At 42.2% G+C, this 13880-nt stretch overlaps 1 protein-coding gene across 9 annotated transcripts in view; it reads right to left on the minus strand.

Moving 5' to 3' along the window:
- The window catches only part of KCNMA1 (potassium calcium-activated channel subfamily M alpha 1), a 1011367-nt gene that overhangs the window by 226040 nt on the left and 771447 nt on the right, over positions 1-13880 (minus strand). For all 9 annotated transcript variants that reach the window (XM_059729759.1, XM_059729758.1, XM_059729760.1 and 6 more), the window contains one exon: positions 3574-3660. In XM_059729759.1, the coding sequence (XP_059585742.1) occupies positions 3574-3660 (87 nt within the window). The remainder of the gene's footprint in view (positions 1-3573; positions 3661-13880) is intronic.

Raw genomic sequence — 13880 nt, forward strand, 5'->3', positions numbered from 1 at the left:
AGAGCAAAAGAGTTGCTGCAAAAACCTTGGAAAGATCACAACAGGTTAAAATGTTTTTAACACTATGGATTCCTATTTAAAATTCCTGGGCATCCAGTTATGCACAGATGTTTGGTTCCCCGGGGACAGGTACAGTGGCAGACGTTGCACCGCAGCTACTTGTCCCCGGGGAATGCCCATGCCACGCACATTTTGGTGTATGGCAAATTACCCCCGGGGTGGTCCCAGCAGCTGTATCTGAGGTCCTGGGGGCCTTCTGGGGCTGCACCTGTGGTGACTGTGCCAGGTGGAGCCTGGCTGGTATCTGCAGCGTGGCTTTGGGCAGCCCGACTCTGTTTTTCAGCAGCACGCGCTGCCCAAACGTGCACTGCTCTTTTTTTTTTGTTTTTTTGTTTCCATGGGTTTTTTTTGACCCTTGGATAGCCAGGGGGTCAAAAAATAATAGAGCAAAAGAGTACAGCCTTGCAGCACGGAAAACACCTGACTGTGCAATATGTGGCACTGCAGACATGTTTACAGCGTCACATACTGTACGGCCACACTCATCTGAACTCACCCCCTGGGTATATCTTGTGAATCATGTTTGCACCGCTAACATTGCTTAGGGATGCTAGTTGTAGCTGTGTTGATCTAAGGATACAGGAAGACAAGGTTCTTTGGGTAGATGTAATATCTTTTATTAGACCAACTAAATAGCTGGGAAAATTGTTTTTTGTAAGCTTTTTTGGTACAAACACCCTTCAGGCACATGGAGAGTTTGCTGGTGTCACACTGCTTAACACACTTTGGCACCCTTGAAACGTTTTTAAGACCCTGGGATGATATAGTTGGGGCTGGTCCTGCTTTGAGCAAGTTGGACTAGATGATATCCTGAGGTCCCTTCCAACTTTAATTTTCTATTATACTACAACTGTATGAAAGGATCTCAAGGCAACACGGGATGCCCTATCACCCAGGTGGAGAATCACTGAGCTAGTCAAAAGTTTATCTAAAACTTCCACAAATTCTGGTTTCAACTGTATAGGCATTGATTCATTTAAAATTATGTTAACAAATGCTAGCTAGCTTAGCCCTCAAAGTAGGCTGACATAATTTCAAATTAAATTTTGAAGAGGTTTATTTTTAAAAGTAAAAAGTAATTACATAAAAATAAGGTTTAAATAAAATGTACCTTTAAAATAATCACTGATTTTTATTGACCTTGTTAGTCTTTACAGACTCAGAAGCCTATATTAAAATCACTGTGATAAGGTGGCTAGAACTATGAATTCTTCAGAGGTCTGAGACATTCCTCTGTAAAACAGGAGGTGGCTGAGAAGGTGGTGGTGGATGAAGGTCCTGTACCTTGTTAAAAAGTCTTTATGGCTTAAAATCTGAAATGGTTATTTAGAAATAGCTGCTTCTGTGGTGACAGAGTCAGTTTTGAGATTAGTCTGGCATGATTTCAAATAAAAATTACAACCAAGTCTTTCTTACTACACAGTTTTTGTTTTCAGTGGGTACATCTACACTTGAAACTAATGTGATACAAGTATGACACAAGGCATGTATTGCACCAGAGTTTATTGCCCCGGGCACCACGCTTACATGTGTGCTCAGGACCACAGCATATTGAGCAGCCCTGGCTGGCAGAGGACCCAGGAGGTCAGCCTGTTGGTCTGGTGATACTCCAACCCAGCACAATGTGCAGCAGAGGACCTGGCTGGGACAAGACAGTGCTCCAGTGCAGGCTAGCTGGCAGGCAGCCCCCCCCACACTGAGGCACCCTCATGCTCCAGCCAGCCCCATCAGTATTTATACAGGTGCTGCTGTACACTAAAGAATGCCAACCTGTGACAGAGCTAATTGGCTTACTGCAGCCTAACAGGGCCACATGTGTAGACTCTGAAACTTTATTCCAGAGCTAATTGGATAGCTCTGAAGTAAATGTCTGGTGTAGATGTGCCCAGTATAAGGCAACCAACCTGGTATAAGGGGAACAGAAGCAGTGGACAATATACTCTTAGGTTTTTAAAAATATATCCATGCCTGGCATGCCAACATCTTAAAAGTCAAAGTTGTGGGTATTTTTGGCACTCTGCCCAAAAACACTGCCAACCCCTGCTCTAGACCTCTCAAATATATATATTATTTAGCCTGATAAATTGGTAGATTTGGGAAATACTGCTTTATTGTTGTTTGGTTCCTTGCTATGCTGCTGCAGCATGTATTGTTCTAATACACAGAGACAAAAAGATAAATGTTATACCAATGATCACTAAATATGATCACCAAATACATTTTATCTATTTTACCCACATCAAATAATAGCTGGGATGCCTAAACCATCCCATTATAAATGGGAATTTACTTTAAAGAGTTAAACCCAAAGAACAACTAATTACCCTGCTCTCTGTTGGAGTAGCTTTATTTACTTCCAGAGTCTGTAATAGACTCCCTCAGAAGTGGTGCAAGCATCTGCTCTAGATACCTTTTAAGAGATACTTGGATGCTTATCTTCCTGGGGTGATCTGACTCCAGCTGACTTCCTGCCCCTTGAGGAGGGGGCTGGACCCAATTATCTCATGAGGTCCTTTCCAGCCCTAATGTCCATGAAATCTAGGACAATTAAAGTACCTCTGGTCTATTCCCCTCCTTCCCCCTCCAAGTGTTCAGAAAGGTTTGTTAACTTCTTATCCTTTTATTTTTCAGTTGATGCACAATTATTTTCTAAATATTCAGTTGACTCCTGTGGTAAATTCTGAGCTGTAGAAAAGAGCCCAGTGTAAGAGTCATGAAGATATCTGAAGGCACAATTGGGCTCATTATGGGTTTGTCTATTATACCAGGGCTGTCCAATTGGTGCAGAGTGCATGCAGCCTATGCAGGGTCTCTAGGCTCTGGGATCTCCAGGCTCCCCCTCTCCTGTCCAAGGGAACAGGGCAGAGCAAAAGAATTCAGTGAAGCCTGCACTGCTGGGGGAGCCTGTGGTGCTGTGCTGTGCAGTGGTGGAGCCCACAGCCAAGGAGGCATGAGTGGGGAGGAACACCCTCACTTGTAGTGTGGCAGTGGAGAGGTCACCCACCCTTGTGCACAGTATAGTGGTTAGGGGGCAGCCCTTCACTCATGTGGCACCAGGAAGGCTTGCAGATAAGGAGGTTAAGGGAAGCCATGGCCCTCATTGGTGTGGCCCCTACAGTGTGGATCCCCTGCTGGTACAGCATCCAGAGCATCTGGCCCCCAGCTGCCAAGACTCAGACAGCCCTGGTCTATACTACTGCAGCGATAGGGTCCTGAGGAAGGATGGAGCTGAACACATCCTGCCCAGGTCTTGCCCTTCCAAGCCCACTGATTCATTCCAGATACATCAAGAATGCTTCATGGGCTTGAGAACAGCCATTGGGGATGAGCCCAGTGCAGCTTCACTGATGAACTACTAGGTCTGATGCTGAAGGTTCAGGTGCAGTCTCTGTTCCTACTCTAGCTAGGACATGTTGATACTATACAAGAGACAATCCCTGCAGGTCTCATTCAACCCTTACTGATGCGTGACAAAGAATAAAAGCACTTTAAAAGGTATAACAAACAAATTACCTTTTTACTTCTTTGGCATCACTTGCAATGAAGAATCCTAAAGTACCTTCTTGAATCTTGACATGGTTTCCCGGATTGATTAATATGCTGCTCAGTGAAACAAAAACAAACAAGAAGACAAATCTATGAGCTTCTATCAGTTTTGAACTTAGTCCTCCAAAATGGTCTACATTTGTTCTATTATAGGGGACCCACTAGTCAGGAACGGCTGCAAGGAAATTTGAAGCCATTCTTTCTTGAAATTTCCAACCAAAACCAGAGCTCCAGTATCAACAATGCTATGATCAAGACAGAATTTAAATTTGTGACAAACATATATGTTCCCTTGAAAACATATCACAATTTCAGCTCTTACATTGCTGCTTTCTTAAGTTCTAGCTATCACATAATGATCGACTTAATGCAAAAAATCCCTGGGAAACACCATGAGTAAAGCTGAGCAGCTTAGCTCTCTTACTCAATCATGCAGACTAGTATAAAGCTTCATGATATGGTGAAAAGGGAAGAGATCCCCGAGGAAACAACTGCCTCATATCAGTAGTGTCATTTGTCAAACTAAACCCTTTTACACAACTTTGTGCCAATTTCTCTTAAAATAAGAAAAAGATAATGGGACCCCTATCTGTATACATCATATTATTTTTATAATAAATACACACATGTACTCCAGGGAATGGTACAAGACAACCAGTCACCATTGCTAAGCAAAACATAAAATGAATTTAATATTGAAAAACAAAACAAAACACTATGCAACCTATGGAAGAAACAAAATAAACCCAACCACCCTGTTAGAATGGGAGTAACTACATTTGATGGAGGAAATTATAAGCCACTAACACCCTCTGTGTTGACCGCTGTCTCTGTATAAAATGTCTAGTGCACTGTCATAAAGATTTAGCACCAGAGTATCTTTGGTTAAGGCAATTTTGTGAGATACCAGGCAACCATATATATTCTCCAATGTGTTTTACTACAAAGAATAGTATAACTAAGCTCTTAACTTGACAAAAAGCTAAATAAAACTTGTCAGATGTTTCCATTTAAAAAAAAAATTGTTTGAAGTTTAATCTTTCTAAATCAAAGAGTAGGAGTAGTGCACATGCGAGACTTACAGTAAAGAAGGACTTTCTGTGCTGCTTGTTTGCTTATCAAACACTGATAAGAAAGATGCTGATGCATCAATAGATAAGACAGATAGGGATGGACATAGGGTGATAACACTGAAAGGCCAAAAAATCTTTGACATCATTCTCTGAGGAAAAAATACAAGTTTCATGTTTAGTCAATCACACTTACTAATAAATTATTAGATTGGAAAACTCGTAAATACAGAATATTTTTATATACTGTATGTGCATGATTGTGTGAACACACACAAAACAATACACCGAGTAAAAAAATTTGAGAGAAAATATGAAAGTTCAAAAGTTAGGACATATCAGAATAAAGGCTGCCCATACAATGTTAATTCAGTCTCTTGTTATACATTTTATCATAATTTTTAATGTAATAAAATATTTTCCTCCCAGGAACCCCACTTTATTAGTGCACAAGATGGGTGGCACCAATGAATAGCTGTTCAGTAATATCTTTTATTCCCAATGCTGAAAAAATGGTCCCTCTCTAAAGATAGAATTTTTATTTCCTAAATGTTTTTTTCTACTCTGTTCATCACTATAGTTATTTGAGTGCCTCACAAATACTTATTCTTTTATAAAGTCCAGTGGGATAAGCTTATGATATGACCTCAATTTCACAGATGTAGTCCTAAGACACTAGGGAATTAAAATCAGGTCTTTTCCTACCCATTAACTCTGGGGGCTCAATTTCAGACACTTAGGAGCTGAGTTTTCAGAGCACTTGGCATTAGAGGACTGTTATTCAAGGTGCACCTTCAGTTCAATTACAATTGTGAGTGCTTAGTTCTTTTGCAGATCAGGTGGTGCAAGCTCTCAAGGTGGACACTCAGAAAATGATGAGTACATAGTGAGGAGCCACCCATGAAAAGTCTTGCCCAGTATCACACAGGCACTCTGTAGAGAAGGCAAAAAAGAAGCCAGTTATCATGAGTCACTCAATCACATGACCTTCCTTTTTCTTTCTAAAATCTACTACCTTATTCACTGCATACTTTCTGACTTCTTAATAAATGAGGCAGAAGACCTCTAGGCAGTGGTTTTCAACCTGTGATCCGCAAACCCCAGGGGGTCCATGGAGCACATCTAGGAGGTCCACAAAAGGTAGCTGTAAAGATGGCGATCCCGTTCAAAGGGATCCAGCAGCAGGTAGCCCAGAACCAACATTCAGAGCACAGCTGGGAAACCCCACCTCTCATCCTGCCACTGCTGCTGCTTCATGTTGGACCTGTCATTGCTGCAGCCCCATGGCCCCTCCACTCACCCAGCAATATCAATCTACAAACTGGAACAGGCATGCATGTGTGTGTGCTGAAATTTTTTAGGGGTCTGCAAATGAAAAAGGTTGAAAACCACTCTCTTGGCAGTGGCCTCCAACAACATGCAGCCCTGATTCAGCCCTAGATCTTAGTTCATCTTATGCACTAGACAGCAGGGGTCCTTCAAAAAAGATATGTGATCATGTGATTAAAGACAGTATCATAAATATACATAAAGAAGCTTAAATTAAGGTTGCACAGACAATTTCTGGCATTTTCTAACTTATGATTTTCACTTTCTTCTTTTAATGTAGTTTTCTAATGCACTTTTATAGCTTCTTAGAAAAGCAAAATAAAGAAACCAAAAATAAACAAACAAGCAAATCTCCCCCCCCCCCCCCAAAAAAAAAACAACAAAAATTCCATCCTACTGAAACCCACATGAGTTATCAGCAGGATTAGAAACTTTTTAGGTCCACTGCACAGACTGATATCAACAGTAAATTGCCACCCTCTGTGAACCAGCAGTAAAGTGAGATGAGACAAACATTTTGCGAGTAGATTTAAAAGACATCTGCTAACAAAAGATTCTTGAGACTCCAGAATATTTGGTTTTGTTCACAGTTCTACAGGAAAGTGTTTCCCAGAGTTGCAGATCACTCTATTTCTATCTCTCCAAAATACTTCTTCCCACACTCTTCATGATGGCCCTTGTTTCCTAGTTCCTTGTCTCCATCAAACTTTGTTCCTTATCCTAAACCCAATCCCAGATTTTCCTCCACTTCAACTCTCAGTCTCCTTTCAGGACTCTTCATTCAGTCTTTCCTATCAGGTCCTTGTCCCAGGTTCTTTGCACAGCTTATCTAAGTCTATCTCCCTCTACCTTCCAGTCTATCCAAGTCTCACCATCTTTTACCAATTTAATTTCCTTCATATCTATCCCCTTTGAATATAAATACAGTTGCTTTCTTATCCTTGGTAGCTAGATGCCAGCAGAGAGGATAGCCAGAACATAGGAAAGATTGTTTGCTTGTTTCAGATGTGGTAGCTAGTATCACAACAGCCAGGAGAGCAACTGAAGGGAAGTCCTCTTTACTACAGGGCTGTGCGAAACGGGCCCTATTCGATCCAGATTTGGCCTGAATCAGGGACAGTACTTTGATTTGTTGATTCGGATCACTGTCCCTGATTTGATTTGGCCGAATCTGAATCTGAAGATTCGATGCTGATTCAGTGAATCAGTAATTCGGACACAGGCACAGCTTTAAAATTTTTTTTCTACATACCTTGAGGTAGCAGCACAGCTCATGATCACTGCAGTGCTGGGGTGCATAGAGTGTCCCACATGAGCACAGGGGGCTCTCCAGTGTGCTTGGCAGCGAACCTGGAAGTGGACTGGAAGTACTCCTAGTCCATTTCCAGGTCTCCCAGTGAGTGCACTGGGGGGCCCCCCTGTGACCCCTGGCTCAGCAATCAGCCACAGGAGGACCCTGGGTGCCCCCCCCCGACTTCGGAGGCACCAGTCACTGAGCCGGGGAGGTGTGGGGGGGCCCCCCTGTGTGCTCCCCGGTGGACCAGGAAGTGGACCGGAAGTGCATCTGGTCCATTTCCAGGTCTGCTGCTGAGAACGCTGGGGAACTCCCCATGTCTTCTGTGGGATGCTACATCTGTCCCAGCACCACAGCATTCAGAGCCCCTGCTACCTAGAGGCATGTAGAAAAAATATTTAAAGCTATATCTATGTCCGAATAGCCAAATCTGTCCAAATCTGTCTGAATCGATTTGGAGGGTTCTTTTCAGCCACCAAATCAGGCCGAATATCCGCCGAATCGAATACAGCCCTACTGTTTAGCTCTTAAGTTCCTGAGTATGCTCAATGCAAAAGTAAATTCTCAGAATTTAGTTGTCAAACTCAGTGAACCTCTAACGAGAATATGCAAACTGAGATGCTGAAAGCTTTGTAATATGGCCAAATTTCAACCTTTCTGTTCCCTGTAAGAACAGTAGAAGTCACAGAAAGAAACCTCCTGCCAAATTTCATGTTTCTGTCTCTCTATTGATTTTCTTAGAAAATGAAACAAACAATTTTTACCTAAACTTAAAAAAGCAGTCTAACGTGGTCATTACACAGTTAATATTTGACATAACAGACAACTACAATCAATATGTAATATTAATACAATATTAAGAAAATATTTTCCCATGGGACTCTGATTTATAGGTGCAGCAGCTGAGTAACACCAATGAACACTAGGGCTGTGCAAAGCTTTGGTAGCTGATTCGATTCGAAGGAGATTTGGCCTGACTTGGGGACCAAATCTCCAAATCTGAATCAAATTAGGAAACCAAGTAAAAGTTGCCTCCAGCTGGTAAGCCTCTTGGGGTTGGGGGAGAGGGAAGAGAAGAGGCATGGGGGAGGGAGGGAGGGAGGGATTGGGGCTGGGACAAGCTGCCCAGCTGGGGTGGGGGGTGTACATTACTCAAGGAGGAGGACAGAGGGCACAGGATGCAGGTGTGGGAGCACTGAGAGTAGGAGCTCTGTGCTGTTGCTGCCCAGAGTGAGCCGCACCTGCACCATGCGGCCCCCCCCTCCCCCCCATGCTGGCTGGGCAAGCAGGGAAGAGCCCCCGTGGCTACCCCAGGTGGGGCAGAGGCAGGCACGGCTGGAGGAGCCATGGGAGAAGCCCCCATGGCTGTCCTGCCTGTTCCCATCCCCTGCCCAGCCCAGCCTCCCAGCACTGTAAAAAAAAAAAACAGAAAAAAAAAGCCCCCCCCGCTCACTGGCTCTGGCAGCATGGACTGGGGCCTCTGAAGGCTTGTGGCAGAGCTCCCCCAAGCAACATGGATCCCTCCCCCCCAGCTTGGGACTTGTGTGGCAGCTGCCCCATGGCACAGGTGCAGTGAGGCTCAGCAGAGTACCACATCCTTCGAGTTCGAGTGGCCAGGGTCTGGAACGGGCTCCCAAGGGAGGCGGTGCTCTCCCCTACCCTGGGGGTCTTCAAGAGGAGGTTAGATGAGCATCTAGCTGGGGTCATCTAGACCCAGCACTCTTTCCTGCTTATGCAGGGGGTCAGACTCGATGATCTATTGAGGTCCCTTCCGACCCTAACATCTATGAATCTATGAATCCTGTCTGGGAGCTGGGGCAGCTCCACCTGTCAGCCGGAGCCCAGGACCACTCAGCCCCAGTGGCCCCAGCTCCCAGACAGCATGCAGCACCCTGCTTAGCCGTGCTGCATCCGCATGATCACATGATAGGGCATCTGCCACACAGGCAGGCACAGGGGGTGATCCCTGCTGCACCACACTGCATGGGGGTGATTTGCCATAAATGTCCAGAGGCCTCAATTGCTGCTCCTGCAATTGGTGAGTGCGGGGCTTTTTTTTTTTTTTTAAAGCTCCGCAGTCACTGGCTGCAGGAGTGGTGACTGGGGCCTCTGGGTAGTCGTGGCAGAGCCCCCCTGCATGTTGTGGGGCAGTGGAGGGCAGTGGAGATCACCCCCCTGTCTGGCACCCACACAGTTGCAGCATGACTCAGCAGGGCACTGCATGCTATCTGGGAGTTGGGGTGGCTCCAGCAGTCAGCTGGAGCTCAGCAGCGCCCAGCCCCAGTGGCCACAGCTCCCAGGCAGAGCACAGTGCCCTGCTGAGCCGCACTGCACCCGCACCATGGGGCAGTTGCCATGAGGGTGCCAAGCAGAGGAGGGGGGCTGTACCCACTGCTGCACGGGGGGAGTGGCTCTGCCACAAGTGCCCAGAGGCCCGCATCACCATTCCTGCGGCTTGTGAATACAGGGTTTTTTGTTTGTTTGTTTAAATGCCGGGACTAGTCCTCTGAATCGGCCAAATCCAAATCCGAAACAAATAATTCCCTATTCACACAGGCATAATCAACACCTATTCAGTAATGCTGTGTGCTATGCACATGCATGCAACACTGACATGATTAAATATTTGTAAGAAGATCTTATGCTACACTAGGTCATAATCACAAAATATACATTCATGATTGTAGTAACATGCAATATACTGAAAACAACAAAATCTTCTGAAGGGAATAAGCAGAAATATGTTTCATCATAGCTATTCATAATAAATAAGAGTAGGAGTTGATGCAAGCTAGATTTTGTTCTCTCACATGGATGTACACACAATGCAAATACCAACGAGACTGAAGCAAGTTTTATCTACTGTACATCAGTTACAACAGTAACACAAAAATCTATTATCTGTTGCAACTGCTGCTTTACAAAAACTAGTATATTCTTAATCTGTCCAGATAACCCACCATTTGTATCATATGCATCAATATTTTGTCTCTCAAAAGTTGAGAAAATGGGGATGGGTATAAATTTGATTTTGAAAAAGAAAACTTCACTCAGTATCATATTTGTCTCATCTGTTTACAGGTTTATTTTATTTTTTCCCCCAACTGAATGGCAAGAATTGGAGACATTGTTAAGTATGATATAGAACAATGAAATATGACAGCCTCTGAGTTTTGCAAATAGGTATCATAAAATACCATTTGATCATTTTTTGTATATAAATCCAATCTATCAAATCAGACAAGACATATCCAATATTTCAAAACTTATAAAGAACTTAAAGAATTTCCCAATTTAATTACATTCCGGATTTAGGTCAGGTTTGGCTCTAATGAAGTAACAGCCAGGTAGAAAGCTACTGACGTATAACTTCTTGGACAGTGCCCAGGTCCATAAGGGATTTCCACATTTTCCTATGGAATGAATAATACTTTAAAGCAAAGATAGTCTCCTGAGCCTTCTGCTCTTCTATTCATAACTAAGTAGAGCATGTAGCATCACATTGATTTGTTAAAGGAAAAATATTTAATGCATTTTTAGCGGAATGTAATGCAATTTAGCATCTGGAATTAGGAAGAAGGACCAGATCCACTGGTCCATCTGACCAACAAAATCTCCAGGGACTTCCAGTTAAATTTCTGCAGGCCATATGGAAGCCTGTGTTCTACTACTGATAGCCTCTGTTCTACTATTATCTGAAATGTAACAAAGTCTCTGTCAGTTTGGAAGGTGGGTTCAATTGAACAACAAGCCTTTTAATTTAACAGGATGCAAAAACTCACACACCTAAGAGAAAATAATATAGGTCATATAAGACATATAAGCAATGCAACAAAGCCCTAAATTACTTAGGCATTATGGTAGATAAACAATTGAACATGTGTTCACAGTTTGATCAATAGCAGAGATAGCAAATGAAAACTTGAATATCCAAGTAAGACTGAAGTGGTGATAATACCTTAATCTTTGGAATCAGTGAGACCACTACTAGAATACAGTATTGTGACTACAGCTTAAAAAAATGTAAAAAAAATGATTCACAAGAGAGCAACAAGACTGAGTAAGAAGCTCAAATGATTTAATCTATCCAAGAGATTGTTAAGAAGTAAGTGCCTACATGGAAGTGATATCTGATAATAACTCCCTAGTGCTCCTGCCGATTGAGCTCCCAAGGTGCTAAGCACTATCTATGTTTTAAGGCTAAGGACAGAAATTATACATAAACCAGTACAAGTCATCAGAAATGGGTTCAAATCTGTAACACAACAGAAGTTCAGAGCACATAAACTACTTTCAAAATGGCCAAAACTGGTTTAAAATAAACTGGATGGATACAGTATCAGACTTAACTGATTTAGGTTAAATCAATTTACTGAACTTCTGTCAGATCCCCTCCAGTTTTAAATTAATTCACAGTCCCCTAGCATCCCAGGATATTTTGCGGCTTCCCCACAACCCCCTCTGCCTTCTGTGGTGGGCAGGCTAGCCTTGGCCTAAGCTGTTTGTTCCAGCCAAGCAGGGAGGTATGTTGTACCGCCCCCTGGCTTGTGGCCTGGACCACTGCAGGCATGTGGCTGCATTTCCAGAATCAGAAGTGAACATCTGTTCAGTTGTTTATTGGTTCTATTTATGCAGCTTAGACTAACCTGTGAAGATTGAACTGATTCAGCCTCAGGCTTTCTGACTGTCTATACTTAGCCTAAATGTACAAACTGTCCACTGCTAGCTTCTAAATACAGACTCCCCTGAAAGCTCACCAAATCATAGAGAGAGAGTTGTGCACATTATTAATTTTTGTTTTACATTCCTCTGATGGGGGTACCCATCAGTGTACCAATATGTTAGTGTGCAGGAAAAAAAATGAAATATTGTAAATTTATATTACATCAGTAAGTTAACTGCACAATGCCTTCTCTCTGGTCATCAAAATGCAATAAGGCTTTGATAACTAGTCACAAGACTTTCTAGGTAGTCTAACACTTAGTACTATTACACTGTCTTATAGATAGCTTGGGCACTGGATAGTTTGAAGTTTAATACATAAATCATCATTGAGCACCATGGAAAATAACCTGCCGCTTCCTGTTAAGAGTAATTTCCATCAACTGTGAATCTTTGACTTATTGCCAGAGCTATGCAATATTTATAGGAGTCTCTTCCTTTCAAATAAGACAGACTTGTTGAACTAGCATTATGTTTCCTTGAGTAAAATAATGATAGAAAATTTGCTACCAGGTAATTCTGTTCCTTGCTATTAGAGCATATGAAAAAATTCTTTCAGATCTATTTTTAATGTATAAAGATTTCAGAGAAGGATAGAACGGATCTTTGCCTTCCTATAATATCCAGTTATCTCCTCCTTGAAGAACAGAACTAATGGTCAGTAAGTTCTTGATGCTATATTAATGTTAGGCTCTATGTATTGGGTTTCTATACAAGTATTAAACGAGTAAGTGGAAAGACTTAGTGACATGTTGAACTTTTGACTCAGTAGATAGTGTTTTATTTATGGATAAAAAAGAAAATAAATATAAGCTTGGCTCCCAGATAAAAAATTCATAGCACAAAACCATGACAAAATCTAGGAAGACTGTCTGTCTTTCCCCAAGAAAGACCAGGTATTGTATTGCCTGGGAAGAGGTGAGTCAGGAATTAGTATGACACATTGAAAGATATATGTGGAAACCCAGGACAGATAGCATAAAAGGTAGCAGGATAATAGAAAGAATCCATAATGGGGGTTTGCTGAGGTCCAAAACTAGAAGACATAGGAGTGGTGGCAGTCAGAACAGAGGTGCATCAGCCAAGCTAGGAGAACCCTCCATAGCTCCAGTCTTTGCCAATCTCACTCTTCAGTGGTATGAAGTCCATATATTTTACTATCATAAGGCAACAAACTTCAAAATCTCTAGGTGACTAAAACCTGTTCTCTAATGCTACAAAGCAAATTCAATTTCTGAAAATGTAATCCCCAAATGGGAACCTTTTCTGATTTAGCAACATCCCCCTTCTTCAGATTTTACTGCTAATCCCCTAAATACTATTGATCCCTGGCTAAAAACAAGGGCCCATTTTTAAAATAAAGAATTAATGGTAAGCTTCTGAGTAAATGAATGATAAAAACCTGTTTTAAACCTTGTGGTGGATGTACTGTACCATTCCCCATGAAAGTCAAATATTAGCAGTATACTATATTGATCAGTACTGAATTAGAATATTATAACAAGGAAATATGATGTTATTGACTATATAGCATTACAAAGTTAAATAAACACAGCTCTTATTTTAAATTGGCTCATGCTATACCCAGATGAAATGCATAATATTAGTGTAATAGCCTCCTTATATTTGCCATGTAATTCAAATGAATATAGATATAATTTGAAACATTACAGCTTTCCAGGGTATCTCTCAAAAGCTTTGTGTGTGGTAGGTACACAAATCCCATAATGAGATTGTATGTATACCAACTATTCAGCACTTGTAACTCAAGAGGCATTGCTTCTTTCTTCTGGGCTCTAAGATTGACATTAATACAGATTCCATACAACTATACACAAAATCAGTGCATAAGACACTAA

Source organism: Alligator mississippiensis, chromosome 6 (genome assembly GCF_030867095.1).
Source record: "Alligator mississippiensis isolate rAllMis1 chromosome 6, rAllMis1, whole genome shotgun sequence".
Taxonomy (NCBI): domain Eukaryota; kingdom Metazoa; phylum Chordata; order Crocodylia; family Alligatoridae; genus Alligator; species Alligator mississippiensis.